The 15718-nt window shown below is 37.9% G+C and overlaps 1 protein-coding gene across 3 annotated transcripts in view; it reads left to right on the top strand.

The window, feature by feature from the left end:
* Positions 1-15718, top strand: part of PIEZO2 (piezo type mechanosensitive ion channel component 2) — a 479216-nt gene that overhangs the window by 357716 nt on the left and 105782 nt on the right. For 2 of the 3 annotated variants that reach the window (XM_055238801.2, XM_055238791.2), the window contains exons 14-18: positions 3251-3374; positions 5235-5524; positions 7477-7625; positions 9700-9873; positions 14364-14405. In XM_055238801.2, coding sequence (XP_055094776.2) covers positions 3251-3374; positions 5235-5524; positions 7477-7625; positions 9700-9873; positions 14364-14405 — 779 coding nt within the window. The remainder of the gene's footprint in view (positions 1-3250; positions 3375-5234; positions 5525-7476; positions 7626-9699; positions 9874-14363; positions 14406-15718) is intronic. The other variant, XM_055238811.2, reaches the window with a different exon arrangement.

The following is a 15718-nucleotide window of genomic DNA, read 5'->3' as shown; positions in this document are numbered from 1 at the left end:
TAGCTTTTACTTAAGAATGACAATGTTTTCCACTCAAAGAAAACTTGTATAAAGGTTTTTAAGTATAAATCCTACTAGAGTAAAAATTAGGTGTGAAAATAGGAAAATACAGTGTAAAATGTGTTAAGGGGTTACAGGGCTGTCTTTGTTATCATTTTATAAAACATGCTTAGTGCATTAGTGTCACAGATAAGTATTGATTATTCATGACGTTTTTCTCCAATTCTTTCCTAAAGAATATTTTTAGCAGCAAAAATTAAGTGTGACATTTGCTGTTTTTCTTCTACTGATTATATGATATGTTCTTATCTGAGTTAGAATGTTCATACTCTTCTCATTACTCATTTGTTTTCATGGGCCATTTTAAAGTTTTATTTCAAAAGATTAGGTTTCCCAACTTACTGTTTGTTTTGTTAACAGAATGGCAGACTAAACACACATTCCCTTTGTGTTAATAATTTGGTTTTAAGACAGTAAAAATAAACGTGTCTGTATTGAATGGGTCTTGGAAATTAGTGTCTTTGGAGGAGATGGTCATTTACATCACATGAAATTCACCTTTCCTGGCAGCAACTGCCCGCTTTAAGGGTTGTCACACACCCCATATCCAAGGCAATCAGGTGTAAATGGGGTAGAGTAGACTAGGGCAAAGTTTGGTCTTCGTAACAGATTTTTGGGTGAAGAGCTACTGGGGTAAATGAAACACATTCCAACAGGTGAATTCTAGTGGCAGAGGTGAGAATGTAACCCCTGTGTTCATGGACCAAGGGAATTTCATTCATTGATTCATTCACCCCAAACTCCTATGCCTGCTTCTTCTCCTCACCCTGCTCCATGCTGAAAATCCCACGTTATACTCTCACTTACAAGGCACCTTCATCTAACACTCTTTTCTTTTACTCTCTCTCCCTCTTTCCTCTTAAACACAGACCCACACACACATATTCACACACAATTGGTAACTTAGTCTTATTCTATTTTAAAAAATCAAAATTATTTTCTTTTGACTGTGTAAATTCATCACAGTCTCACTCCGAATAGCAATGAAACTGCTAAAATTGCATGCTAAGCCACTAGTTGAATTATCTCCTGTCGAATCTAAAATTAACAGTTCTTTAGGAGGAAAACATTATTTGGGAAATAAATTTGTTACTCGTGGAAAAAAAGAGCTATTCCGGGAACCTAGGTCTGCACTTATATTTTAACGCACCCAGGAAGTCAGAAAAAGTGCCAGGTTTTGTCATAGAAGATAGTAATACATCTCCAGGCTTATAACATTTCTATTACAATAATATTTGTAAAACACATTTTTTTTTTTTGAGACGGAGTTTCGCTCTGTATCCCAGGCTGGAGGGCAGTGGCGCGATCTCGGCTCATTGCAAGCTCCGCCTCCTGGGTTCACGCCATTCTCCTGCCTCAGCTTCCCCAGTAGCTGGGACTACAGGCGCCCACTACCACACCCAGCTAATTTTTTTGTATTTTTTTTAGAAGAGACGGAGTTTCACCGTGTTAGGCAGAATGGTCTCGATCTCCGGATCTCATGATCCACCTGCCTCAGCCTCCCAAAGTGCTGGGATTACAGGCGTGAGCCACCGTGCCCAGCCAGAGTGGCTATAATTTTTAAAAAGGCAGATAATAACCAGTGCTCCTGAGGACATGGAGAAGTTAAAATGGTCACACACTGTTGGTGGGAATGTAAAATGGTGCAGCAACTTTGGAAAACAAAGTGCCAGTTCCTCAAAATGTTAAACATAAAATTTCCATAAGACCAGCAATTCCAGTCCTAGATTCATTTACCCAGGAGGATTGAAACCATCTGTCCACACAAAAGCTTGTATATGAATGTTCATAGCAGCATTATCCATCATAGCTAAAATATAGAAGTGATCCGAATGCCTATTAACTAATGAAAGGATAAAATGTTGTATGGCCATGCAATGGAATATTATTGGGTAATTAAAAGGGATAAAGAACTGTGCATGCTACCAGTGGATCAACCTAGAAAACATTATGCTAAGTAAAAGCAATCCATTTATGAAAGGCTACATAATATATAATTTTATTCATATAAAATTTCCAGATTAAGCAAATCTGTGGAGACAAAAAGTAAATTCGTGGTTGGCGAGGGCTGAGATATGGAGAAAAGGAAGCAACTGCCATAGGGCTTCTTACACAGGGTTGATGAAAATGTTGCAAAATGAATTGCAGTGATGGTTGCACAACTCTGTGAATATACTAAAAACCACTGAATTAGACAATTTAAATGGGTGAATTGTATGGTATGTGAATTATATCTCAATAAAGCTATTTTTAAAAACCTACTGTATGTGACCAGGCGTGGTGGCTTACGCCTGTAATCCCCAGCACTTTGGGAGGCCAAGGCAGGCAGATCACTTGGTGTCAGGAGTTCGAGACCAGCCTGGCTAACATGGTGAAACCTGTCTCTACTAAAAGAATACAAAAACTAGCCGGGTGTGGTGGTGTATGCCTGTAATCCCAGCTACTTGGGATGCTGAGGCAGGAGAACCAGTTGAATCCGGGAGGCAGAGGTTGCAGTGAGCTGAAATCGTTCCATTACACTCCAGCCTGGACAACCGGAGCGAAACTCCCTCTCAAACAAGAACAACAATAAACCTACTGTGCGTTAGGTACTGTATTTCCTAAACAATAGAGTTCCCCCAAATCAAAAGGTTTTTGATTTCTTTGTCCTTAAGAAAATGTTACTATAAAAGTATGGGCACTTAGAACTAGTGTTCCTTAAGCTTTAGAAGATTAATAATAAGGGGTTCTACTTTCTGGGATGAGATTTTCCTTTTCCCATCTATGGAATTCTTCAAAATAAGGAACATTGCAGTCAAGGGAGTATTATGCAAGAAGTACATCTTCCTTTTAAAATTGTAATGACGTCACAGTCAGGAGGGAATCAACCAAGGACCAGCACCTCAAGGGAGAACACTTGTCGCAGCTGATTTCCTGCCCAGGTGGAAGTTGTTAGAAAGGTTGGGTTCATCTTCCTCAGAACTTGTGTGGTGCCTCTGGCACCCAACACAAACATGGGAGCATCCTCGGAAAAGGGACTTAAAAGCAGTGAATCTCAGCTGAAATCAAGCAGGTGACCTGACTCTGTCTCCAATAAAAAAGTTTATTTATTGTACTCCCACTGGAATGTGGAGAAAATGTTATATTTGTTGAATGTTTTTACATTCCAAATGGTTGCTTAATTCTTGTTTTGCTGCTTCTCTATTTTCAGATCCTTTTCACCATTACTTTTTGGCTACTGCTGAGGCAGCACCTCACAGAGCAAAAAGCTCTGCAAGAAAAGGAAGCTCTTTTATCGGAAGTCAAAATTGGCAGTCAGGAAAATGAAGAAAAAGGTAAATTAGTGTATATGTGTGGCTGGAGACTTTGGTGCTCAGCAAAATTACAGAGAAAGAGCCCCAAAATACATCAGAAGGCTTCAGAATAAATGAAACTGGAATGTAAACTTGGAGCATTAAGTATTACAGCATGTAACTTTTGAGGTACACGTGAGAGTTGCAAAGGAGTGTTAAAAATGTGCCATTTGGGCCGGGCGTGATGGCTCACGCCTTTAATCCCAGCACTTTGGGAGGCCGAGGTAGACGGATCACGAGGTCAGGAGATCCAGACCATCCTAGCTAACACGGTGAAACCCCGCCTCTACTAAAAATACAAAAAACTAACCGGGCGTCGTGGTGGGCGCCTCTAGTCCCAGCTACTCAGGAGGCTGAGGCAAGAGAATGGTGTGAACCTGGGTGGCGGAGCTTGCAGTGAACCGAGACCTCACTGCTGCACTCCAGCCTGCGTGACAGAGCTAGTTCTCCCTCTCAAAAAAAAAAAAGTGCTACTTGATCCTCACGAAGGTGATTCCCAATGAAAGAAAAACTGAGGCTCTGAGAAATTAAATGATTCATCCCAGGTCATACTTCTAGTGAGTATTGGAACCAAGAAGCTAAGTCACATCTTTTACATTTAAAACTTCTCTCTTCTTTCTTAACAATAGTATACCACAATGTAAAAACAGAGGATGATGACGTTATCACCTTGATAATTTTAGACCTGCTGTATAGGTAAAATAAGAACAGCTTGCTCCCTAATTCCCTAGATATTCCAATAAATGTAAATTTAATATTTGTAGAATGAAGCACTGTCTGTGAAAAGGAGCCTATAAATGTCCACAGAAGCTAGGCTGGTAACCTTCAGATTAAACTAGTAACCATAAGAACGAATACAGGCATATATATATATCTCCATACACTCACACACATATATTTATGTTTAGTTTCTTATTTAGACCTAAACAATGAGTTGTTTTTCAGTAACAAAAGTCTGTCTGTAAGATTCAAATCTTGCCTATATGAGTTTTGATGTCTCTGTTCAACATAGTGATTAAATTAACCAGTTAATTTTGGTAAAAAATGGTTAATTTGAGATCAACAATTGCTCTGAGCCCTCACTTGATTTTCACTCTCTTCACTCTGTGAATCTACTAGTTGTTTGAATAAATGATTCAAATTAACCCCAATAATTATTTTGAAATAATTATTCAAGTTCTTCAAACATAAGGCTGTGTAACACAGATGAGTCTTATGTATTAGCATATTTTAAAGCAACACAAAATAAGTTTTTTATTTTGACCCATTAAATTGTTTTAAACTTAAATTACAATTACTCTTTCAATCTAATTTAAATTAAATTATGTTTTGCTGTAACTCTCAAATTTTTAGTTATTTAAAAGCATGCTTTTTGGTTAAGATTATTAGCATTTTTAGTTATTTAAAAGCATGCTTTTTGGTTAAGATTGTTAGCATTAACCACATTTAGTAAAGTACTACTAGGATTGTCTAGAGCCGTGAAGCAATTAGAATTTGAAATTGATATAGTCATTTAGATTTGTGCTATTGTTGCCTATTTATTTTTTACATCTCACAGTACTTAAAGCTATCACTAGATATCAGAAATAAAAAAGATCTTGTATATAAATTAGTATTACCAAATTTATTTTCTTGTAAACTATATTTTGAGAAGGTTATGAAAATTGACTTTTAATCTAGTTATGAATGTTGCCGTGTTTATGAGAATAGTCTAAAATCATCCAAATTATACAATAACGTAGAAAATGCATGCCTCTACATCCTACATCTACCACACATGGTCAAAGCGTGGTTCTGCACAGATAACCAGCTAAGTATAACAGCACAGTTTTCTATTTGAAGATGAGGAACTTCAAGATATACAAGTGGAAGGAGAGCCCAAAGAGAAGGAGGAAGAAGAGGAAGCAAAGGAAGAGAAGCAAGAGAGAAAGAAGGTAGAGCAAGAGGAAGCTGAAGAAGAAGATGAGCAGGACATCATGAAAGTCCTGGGCAATCTGGTGGTGGCCATGTTCATCAAGTACTGGATCTACATCTGTGGAGGCATGTTCTTCTTTGTCAGCTTCGAGGGTAAAATCGTAATGTACAAAATCATCTACATGGTGCTGTTCCTGTTCTGTGTGGCCCTATATCAGGTAGGTACACAGTTGACCATTTTAATTCTCACATCTGTATGTATGTAGGAATATACATGAGCTACGTTTGCAGAGATTTTAAATCACTAGAATCTCATGAACATAGATAAAGTGATTGGCAAGAGTCAAACATTGTATCCCAAGAATCCTAAAATGGGAAATGACTGTCTTCAACTTGTTTACTATTTCAAAATTTCAGGGCTGGGTGCAGTGGCTCATGCCTGTAATTTCAGCACTTTGGGAGGCAAGAGAGGAGGACTGCTTGAGGCCAGGAGTTCCAAACCAACCTGGGAAAAATACTGAAACCTTGTCTCTACAAAACATTTTCTTAAATTAAAAAATTAGCCAGGTGTGGTGGCACACCTGTAGTCCTAGCTTCTTGGTAGACTGAGGCAGGAGGATCATTTGATCCCAGGAGGTCAAGGCTGCAGTGAGCTATGCTTGTACCACTGCACTCCAGCTGGGCAACAGATTAAGATGCCATCTCTAAAAAAGTAAAAATAAAAATTTTAGGTTGTTGAAAAATCAGGAAAAAGTTCATACATAGGTTTTCCAAAAATTATTGATCAAAAAAAATCTGTACAATTGAATTACATTTCTTTCTTTCTTTCTTTCTTTCTTTCTTTCTTTCTTTCTTTCTTTCTTCCTTTCTTCTTTCTTTCTTTCTTTCTTTCTTTCTTTCTTTCTTTCTTTCTTTCTTTCTTTCTTTCTTTCTTTTTCTTTCTTTCTTTTTTTGAGACAGAGTCTTGCTCTGTCCCTTAGGCTGGAGTGCAGTGGCATGATCTCTGCTCATTGCTCACTGCAATCTCTGCCCCCCAGGTTCAAGCAATTCTCATGCCTCAGCCTCCCAAGCAGCTGGGATTCCAACTGTGCACCAACACCTCCAGCTAATGTTTATATTTTTATAGAAACGGGGTTTCACCTGTTGGCCAGGCTGGTTTCAAACTCCTGGCCTCAAGTGATCCGCCCTCCTCAGCCTTCCAGAGTTCTGGGATTACAGGCATGAGCCACCGCACCTGGCCTGTAAAAATTGAATTATATTTTAAAATAGTAATTTAAAAGCTAGATAATCTGAGGTTGTAGAGTATTCCTAGGTATACTTTTGCATTTCAGGCTTTAGGGTCAGAAAACGATATATGTGTGGCATGTGCCTGCTCTTTGTGTACGCATATATATGTATAGTGCATTGACTGCTTTCATATTTCATTAATTAAAAGAATTTCATTCATTAAAATAAGTTAATATATGAGATACATTAAAATGAGTTAGCTCTCCACAGACCCACTTTTAGCTGATGATAAAAGAGAGCCCAATAATAGAAACACATGAAACAGTAAAATATCTTGCAGGTAGCCAACAAAACAAATAAAGGAACTACAATAAACAAGAGTATATCATATGTTAAGATAAAAAAATCTCGAAAGAAATCAATGAACTTTTGAATACTCCTAAAAATTCAGGATGGATGTTCTCTAATGAATATCCACAGCTTACGGTAAAATGAGATGTCTTTTTTCTGTGGTTGTTTCACATTTTCATTCATACAATATTGCTTTCAATTTCAAAATGGATGTGGTTTTCTCTGAGCAATGATAACCACAATGACAGCAGCACCTACCCTACTATTCCTTGAGCGCCCCCTATGGGCCAGATAGCTTGCAGGAACCCATAAATAATATCTATTTCATCCTCGTAGCAACCCTGCAAAATAGGCACTTATGGAAGGTTCAGCCTCTTCCCCACGCAGTTAGCAACCATTTATAGAACTGGGGCTCTAACCCAGGACCACTCCACGATGATAGACACAGAAAATTAAAAACTAGAAATGAAATAGACTTTATTTTCAGACATTTGTAAATGTGTCACTTGTCTTACTTGAATTAAACCAAATAGTTTTGTGAGTTTTCCTAAAAGTGATTTTTTTCTCATTTTTTTCAATGTCTGATTCGCAGGTGCACTATGAATGGTGGAGGAAAATTCTAAAATATTTTTGGATGTCAGTGGTTATTTACACTATGCTGGTGCTTATCTTTATATACACATATCAGTTTGAAAACTTCCCAGGCCTGTGGCAAAATATGACTGGATTGAAAAAAGAAAAGTAAGTAATTTTGAGTTGAAAACGATGAACAAGATGAAGACTTGAATGCATATTGTTCAAAGCATCGTTAAGGAGGATTTTAGTAAAGCATGATGTCATCAATGTCTATAAGTTCCTCAATAATAGAAATTAAAACTGAGTCATTTTTGTGTTCTCTTTACTTAGCCCTTGGCTTAGAACATAATAGGCACTCCATGAATTTTCAGAATTTTAATGAAATGACATTTTCTGATGTTAGTTTCATGTGAAACACACCTAACACTTAGTCATGCTTTCTGCCCTCCACATTGGAGCTCAGTTCTTCAGTTCATAAGTAAGTTCATGCACTTATAACATAAAGTAGCAGACTTTGCTCATTTATGTTGCTGGGTGCTTAGATTCTAAGGAGTATTTAGTGCCATAAAGAAACAAATTTCTCCAAGTGCTCATAGACTTGTGATGATGAGATGGTTTTTCCTGTGCATGTAGGAGATAATGCTCTATCTTTTTCTAATTTGCTTCTGCAAACTTCTGAAATTAGTTTGGAAATCCAGCCAGCATTGGGTTTTGAGCTGAATATATTGATGTGGCTGAGTAGGGAAGTCCCTTAGAAGTCTCTGTCCCTTAGAAGGGAAAGAGAACTGTGTAACTAGACCAACATAGCTGAAGTGTTTATACAATAAGCGTTTATTAAATGCTGTCCATGTGCTGACACTGTTTTGTGCCTGGAATATGACAGAGAACAAGACAGACAAAATCTAAGCCCTATAGATCTTATATTCTAGCAGAGGAGACAAACAAAACTATTTAGTGTAAAATAAGTCTATTACACTTTGTGACAGGTCCGTGAAGGAAACAGACAACAGGCTGAGGCAGTGAGTAAGGGGGAGCTATAAATGAGTGACTGGCACGGGCTTCGCTGAGGAGCTGGTTTAGACTCCAGCTGAAGCATTAGAAGAAGCTCGTCTTAGGAAAAGTGTGTGGGTTGGAGTCTGGGGTGTGGAAGGGCATTTCAGGCAGAGGGAACAGCACATGCAAAGGTCCTGAGGCAAGTCAGAGTTTGGCACAGTTCATAAGAGGAACTGAAGACAGGCGGTGATTGGACAGTGAAGAGTGGGGAAAATTCAGGCAGGCAGCTGGGACGTGCATGGCTTGTAGGTAGCATTATTTGTATTTTATTCTTGGTGGAATTTTCCAATCTTTAAAGATCCCTTGACTAGCTGAGACAAAGCGATGTGTGGGAGTAGAAACAAGGAGACTAGTTAGTAGGCAGCAGCAGTGGTCCTGTGAGAAATGATGGCAGCTTCCCCTAGATTCGGTGGAGGCAGAGACGGATAACAGGAGTGGGCGATTCAAGAGGTGCTTAGGATGCTGAAGGAAATGTGGATGAATGAGATATGAAAGAAAAGAACATAAGAGACGTCTGACTTCTCAGTTTGCACAGGGTAGACACTTGTACCATTTATTGGTTCAGGGATACTAGAGTGGGGAGAGGGATGTGGAGGACAACTTTGCCAAGCAAAATAGGAAAATCAGGAATACTGTTTTGGAAACACTAATATAAAATAACTGAAACAACCAATTTCCAGTAGCAATTTGGGCATGAGAATCTTACAGGAGGAGCCTGAGCTGTAGATGCACTTTGAGTCCTCGGTGTAAGGAAGATGTGTAAATCCACAGAAGAGGACTTCCCTGGGGGAAGCACAGCCGGAAGAGAGATCAAAACAGAGTCCTGGGGATATTTCAGCCTCTAGAGGTCCAACAGAAAAGGAGGAGATCATGGAGGAACAAGAAACCAAGAGAGTGTGATGGTGTCAAGACCACACTTGCTTCAAGGAGGACCAGAGGTTTAATTAAATAAAGCTAGAGAAGTAGCCCTGGAATTTGGCAATGTCAAGGTTCATTATTGACCATTGTTAAGGTAGGTTAGCTGGCTTGGTGGAAACGAAAGCCATATTGGGCCATATGGGAGAGAGGGATGCAATAAATGATAGAGCTGACAGGAGTGTAAGACTGTGATGTAGTTTATCACAAAGAGTCTGTGACTTCATTGCCTAAGAGAGGTTCCTGCTTTTTATTTTGTTTTGTTTTGCAGGCTTGAGGATCTTGGCTTAAAGCAGTTTACTGTGGCTGAACTGTTCACTCGCATATTCATCCCAACCTCCTTTCTGCTGGTGTGCATTTTACACCTGCACTATTTCCATGACCGGTTCCTTGAACTCACAGACCTCAAGTCCATTCCCAGCAAAGAAGACAACACCATCTACAGGTGAGCCACTGGAAGAAACACAGACCTCTTATTAAGAGGAAGGCAGCCTTCAACCCTACCTTAGGTTTGCCACCTTGCGAGAAGCCAGTAATCTAAGTTTCAGCCTTGAATTTTCCATGAGTATCAACTTGTGAGAAAAAGAGGAAAACGTGGAAGATTCTATGACACATTCTGAAACAATGGGTAGTGACTTATGACTGGTTAATGTAAAGTGATCTTGATCGTCTTGTGAGATATTCAGAGTAGCTGTGGAGACTTAAATATTTTAGAGTTGATACGTGTATTTGTGTCTAGGCTGGTTATATGTTTTTAGAACATTTAGAGAATCTGGCTAATTCAGAGGATTTTTCCATTATGCCGACCACAAGTACAGAAGTCTTGTGAGAGCATAGCAAAAGATGATGGGCAGAGTTTTCCCTTCCATTTTGGAAATAAAGAACTTTGGCTAAAAAAACAGAATCTGCAATTGACTAGTAACTACAATCGTATTTAAGAAGACAACATGATGACAATATCTTCTTTTAGCAGCTTACTGTTGTTTTCTCCTCATCAATAAATATACATTGTTTGCAAATAACGGATGGGATATTACTGGGATATTACTGCCCATATTTATTCAAACCACAATGGGTTATCATAAATCCTTCACTATGTTCCATCACGGGGAGATCACAAGCATTCTTTTAGTGAATGCTGACAATGGTCTTCCTTTCTGCCTCATGTTTAGCCTATGATTCAGATATTGGAAAAATACTTGTTAAGCAGCTAAGGGAGCAAAGGGCTGTACTGAGAGGAGCACAGAGGCCACGGATGAAAATTGTCCTTAATTATTTGACTTTAAGGGAAAAAATGAAGATATCAATAGAAGATGAAGTAAGAGTTCATTATATGCATTTCATAAAATGCCAAACTTGCAGTGTTCTGCTGTGTAGGAACTAGAGTTATGGATAGACCCAAAACATTTATTTAATGATGAGAAACATTTTATAATCGTTGTTTATGACCAGCAGATTCACTTTCCTTATTGTGTTGTGTTTCGCCTGTCATTCTGATACTTCAGATGACTCGTAACCCATGGAACCAAGAGGTAGCAATCAGTCATGACTTGTTTTGCTATCTAGCCACTAGGAAAATCAGGCTCTGCTACAACCTCTCTGCTCCCAAGGCCCCAGCAGGGAGGAGGGCATGGATGGGGTCAGTGGCTTACCCTCTCCATATATGTACTTCTACACTACCTTCAGTGATGATCAAGCATTAGGAAAAATAAAGTAGTTATTAGAAGTTTGGGGAACCCTAGAAGATATCATTCATAGACAAACTTGATGGCAGGGAAAATCACCCCAAGTTTAAAAGTTTACAAAGACAATGCCTGCACATAAAAGTGAGAATTGTCAATAATCAGAAAAAGGATTTTTAAAAATCATTATTTTGACATTGCCTGTGATCCGTGTGGATAAAACCAGTATTTGATATTTAATTCTGATCATGTAACATGTTTGAATTTACTATAAGCCCTCACCATTTTTTTCAAGTGCCCTATTCAATAATTACAAAGTATTTCAGTTAGCAGAGCCAACTTGTATGTTTGTGAAGGAGTTGTATTATTAAGCATTGCTAATGAAATCTTTTTAAAAATTTTTTCTTCCAAATGCCATTTCTTCTCTTGCATATTCATTCTTCTTCTCACTAAAAGTGCCTCCAGCATGCAGGAGCCTTTTTCTTGCCATTTTTCTTAATGTGGATATGTCTGAGTCTTCTGTCACGCAATCAAACAGAGATGTAATTCACCATTTATCCAGAAAAGTAGAAACATACAGGACCACAGTTTTGCAGAAGACAGTTCGGCTCACCAGCCGAAGGGTTTGGACCTAGCGTATGTGAAAACTGAATTAAGGTCCCACAGAATTCCCTTTAAGCATGTATAGCAGTGTTTAGCCTATGCAGGTTCTGGGGAAGGGCTGCAGCCCAAGTCAGGATGTAGGTTCTGTGTTTCCTCAGCTGCCGCTTCACCTCCCTTACCCTGCACCCCATGGCAGAGAAGAAAGATCTAAATGATCTGTAGTGGTATGAGTCCTGACTTGCCTTCCTTGCAGCTGTGGCTTAGCCCTAAGCACTCCCTTAACGGTGAATTTTCCAAGTGAATGTAAAGGGCGAGGAAAGAGTGTGTAATGCCAGTTATCTGAAGAGTTTAAGGACATAGGATTTCATTTTTCATTCTATGAAGAAAAGTTTTCTAGAACCTTAGGAAATTTGAAGAACTCACTCAAATTTGGTATTTTGGAATTTCATGCAACAGTTTGATATAAAGTCCCTAAGTTTAAACTTTGAACATTTTATATATATAAACATATTATATATTATATTATTATATAGTATATATTATATACTATATAATACTATTATATAATATATACTATATAATAATATAATATATTTAATATAATATATTATATTAAATATATTATATATTTAATAATATATTGTACAATAATATATTTAATATAATATAATAATATAAAATTTAATGTAATATATAATATATTATATATTATATAATATATCATACAATATATAATATGTTATATAACATATCATACAATATATTATATAATATATATTACATATTATATATCATATAATATAATTATATGATATAGAATAATATGATATATAGATATATATTAATATATAATATATAATTATAATATATTACATACAATATATAAAATGTTCAAAGCTTAATATATAATATATATAATGTTCAAATTTTAAATATGTATGTTATATTTTTTTTTTTTAGCAACTCTTTCTCATGGGAGTATTTTCCTTACTCATAATTTTCACCTCACAGTATTTTTTGTCCTTGGAGTCCTAATACAATGGCTACATTAAAATCAAAATGATGAAGAAAAAGAAATATTTTGAGAGTTGGGATTGACTGTCAGGCTTTGCTTTCTCTGCTCCTGCCTCCTAAACAGATGCTTTAGAAGAAATGGCCCACAGATCAGGAATAACGGATTTGCTCATTAAGCTGACTTCCACACTGTTGTCTCTGGAGATATGCAACTCTTCTTTTCCTGTTTTGTCTCTTGTTGGTGTATATGTGCTTATGCACACAGATGTAATGTAGGCACATGTCACTTGTGTATGAAGCAGAATTTATTATGTTTAGCCTTACAGAATTTACAAACTTAGCCTTATGAAAATATAATAATATAGGAAGAAATTATTATTTCTAAGTCGGCAATCTCAGGAATATTATTTCACCTATATATTGATAGAAATTCATATTATAAGAATTATAACGTATAACATGTTTATTATATAATATATAATTAGCAATGATTTACAAAGGACTGTTTAAATATTCATTACTTTTTTTTTTTTTATTTGAAACGGAGTCTCGCTCTGTTGCCCAAGCTGGAGTGCAGTGATGCCACCTTGGCTCACTGCAACCTTCACCTCCTGGGTTCAAGCAATTCTCCTGCCTCAGGCTCCTGAGTAGCTGGGACTACAGGCATGCGCCACCATGCCTAGCTAATTTTTGTATTTTTAGTAGAGACGGGGGTTTCACCATATTGGCCAGGCTGGTCTCGAACTCCTGATCTCATGATCCACCCGCCTCAACTTCCCAAAGTGCTGGGATTACAGGCGTGAGCCACCACACCCGGCCATATTCATTACTTTTATATCTCTTTAATTTGTACATGGTTTGTTTTAGAAAGTATTATTATGCATAGAGAAATGAAATGACTTTTTTTTAACTAGTTTTAGAAAAACCTTAGAAAACAGCATGTTGAATATGGCCACTGAGTAGGATCCTTTTTTTTTTTTTACTTCTGGGGTAGCAGCAAAAATTAGTTTTTTAAATTATATTTTATTTCATAAAATGTACCTTGAGGCCAGCCACTGTGGCTCATGCCTGTAATCCCAGAACTTTGGGAGGCTGAGGAGGGTGGATCACCTGCAGTCAGGAGTTTGAGACCAACTAGGCCAACGTAGTAAAACCCCATCTCTACTAAAAATACAAAAGTTAGCCAGGTATGATGGCATACACCTGTAATCCCAGCTACTTGGGAGGCTGAGGCAGGAGAATCACTTGAACCCAGGAGGCAGAGGCTGCCATAAGCTAAGATACGTCACTGCACTCCAGCCCGGGTGACAGAGCAAGACTCTGCAAAAAAAAAAAAAGTACCTTAAAAAATTTAAACATTACGAATTTGTAATAAAGTGTGTGCGATGGGGAGGGATGAGAAGAAGGGAGAGGCTTATTATCTTCCAGCAGTTTTCCTGAACATTGTCTGATTTAATGTTGCTACTGAATCTTGCTGCCTACACTCTTCAAGGCATGAAGCCTGTGAGAGTGGCTACACCTGATGCTAGGAAGCTTAAGGGAGTCCACTTTGTTCGTCTCTGTCTAACAGTCTCCTCTCTCTCTCTCCAACCTGTCTCCTCATTGCATCCCTGTGCTTCCATCTGCCACCTCGTAGCCATGCCAAAGTCAATGGTCGCGTATATCTAATAATAAATAGGTGGGTATTTCAATGTTTTCTCTCTTATTTTTGTTCAAAGCTGTTTCTTGCTGTGTTAAACTCTTAACTGCTTTATACATGAAAAATTGTGTTGTCAGATAGTGGACAATGGTCTTCAGGTATGCTCATGGATGTATTTTGCAAACCAAACCATTTGGTATCTGCACCGAATGGTGCCACCAAGTGGATGTGGAGGCTGTTGAGGGTCTTCAGCTGGTGCTCAGCCTTTGGCCTTGGTTCAAACTTATGTCCCATTCATTCTGTTATTTGGTAGAATTAGTGCAAGGCTTGCCTGAGAACTCCCCTCTCTCTTGAACACATAACTGAGAGCTCAGCTCAAGAACCACCTCCTCCACAAACCCTCCCATAAATGCCAACATTCCTGCTATGAGTAATCCATCTTCCCTCTGAACCCCCGTAGCACTCCATCACTGATGCTGTCCTGACACTTGCCTTCCAGTCCTCTGTCTGATCTCCTGCCTGCTTGTCTTATCTGCCTTGCTAGAGTAGGGGCATAACCTTCTCAGACCTGGACTCCCTCTATGATTCACCAAGGTGTCCCCATGTCATCTACCCCAGCACCTTACCCATGAAGTGATATTCGATAGATATTTCCTAAATGAAATGAAAAGAAAGTAGTCACAATATATGGTTTTAAAAACATCACTTTCTTCAAATATATCTCTACTTGAAAGATCAACATATTATTGAAGAGGGATATTTTACATCACCAGATTTCATATGTTTGCACAGCACGAAAGGCACTGAGATGGCACTGAGACATGGACTTTCCTTAAGATGCATATCACCTGGCTGGGGAGATAAAACATATAATGTCCACATGAAATAAAAAGCAAGTTTTGATAAATGTTGTGCAATGGGTTATCCTCCAGAGTTATCCTTTGGGATCTAACTTACTAAAACTATTTTACTTTACTAAGTAGGTGAATTAAAATATTCATTCTTGTAATTGCATGTCATTAGTAATAAAGCTAGTAATTTAGTAAGAGAAATATATCTTGCAATAAATCCAATTAACAAAATAATTCTTCAAAAGATTTTTTGGTTTTCTACCCCATTCGCTTTTCTTATAGGTAAAATCCTAAGGCAGACAACCAAATCACAAATCCTAAGAGGCAGAACTTCTAACCAAGTATGAAAAGCAGAGAGTCACTTGTGGATTGCTGAGGGAGGAGGAATGAATGAGGCCTGTCAGGTTTCTTGGGGGCTGGTTTTTGACAACCTGAGAAAGAAACGTCAACATCAGGTTTTTCAGCTGATAGGTAGAGAAGTAAGAAACAGACTCTAGCTAG

Source organism: Symphalangus syndactylus, chromosome 1, assembly GCF_028878055.3.
Source record: "Symphalangus syndactylus isolate Jambi chromosome 1, NHGRI_mSymSyn1-v2.1_pri, whole genome shotgun sequence".
Classification (NCBI taxonomy): Eukaryota; Metazoa; Chordata; class Mammalia; order Primates; family Hylobatidae; genus Symphalangus; species Symphalangus syndactylus.
The sequence above is the reverse complement of the archived record's forward strand: the minus strand, read 5'-3'. Positions and strand labels throughout refer to the sequence as shown.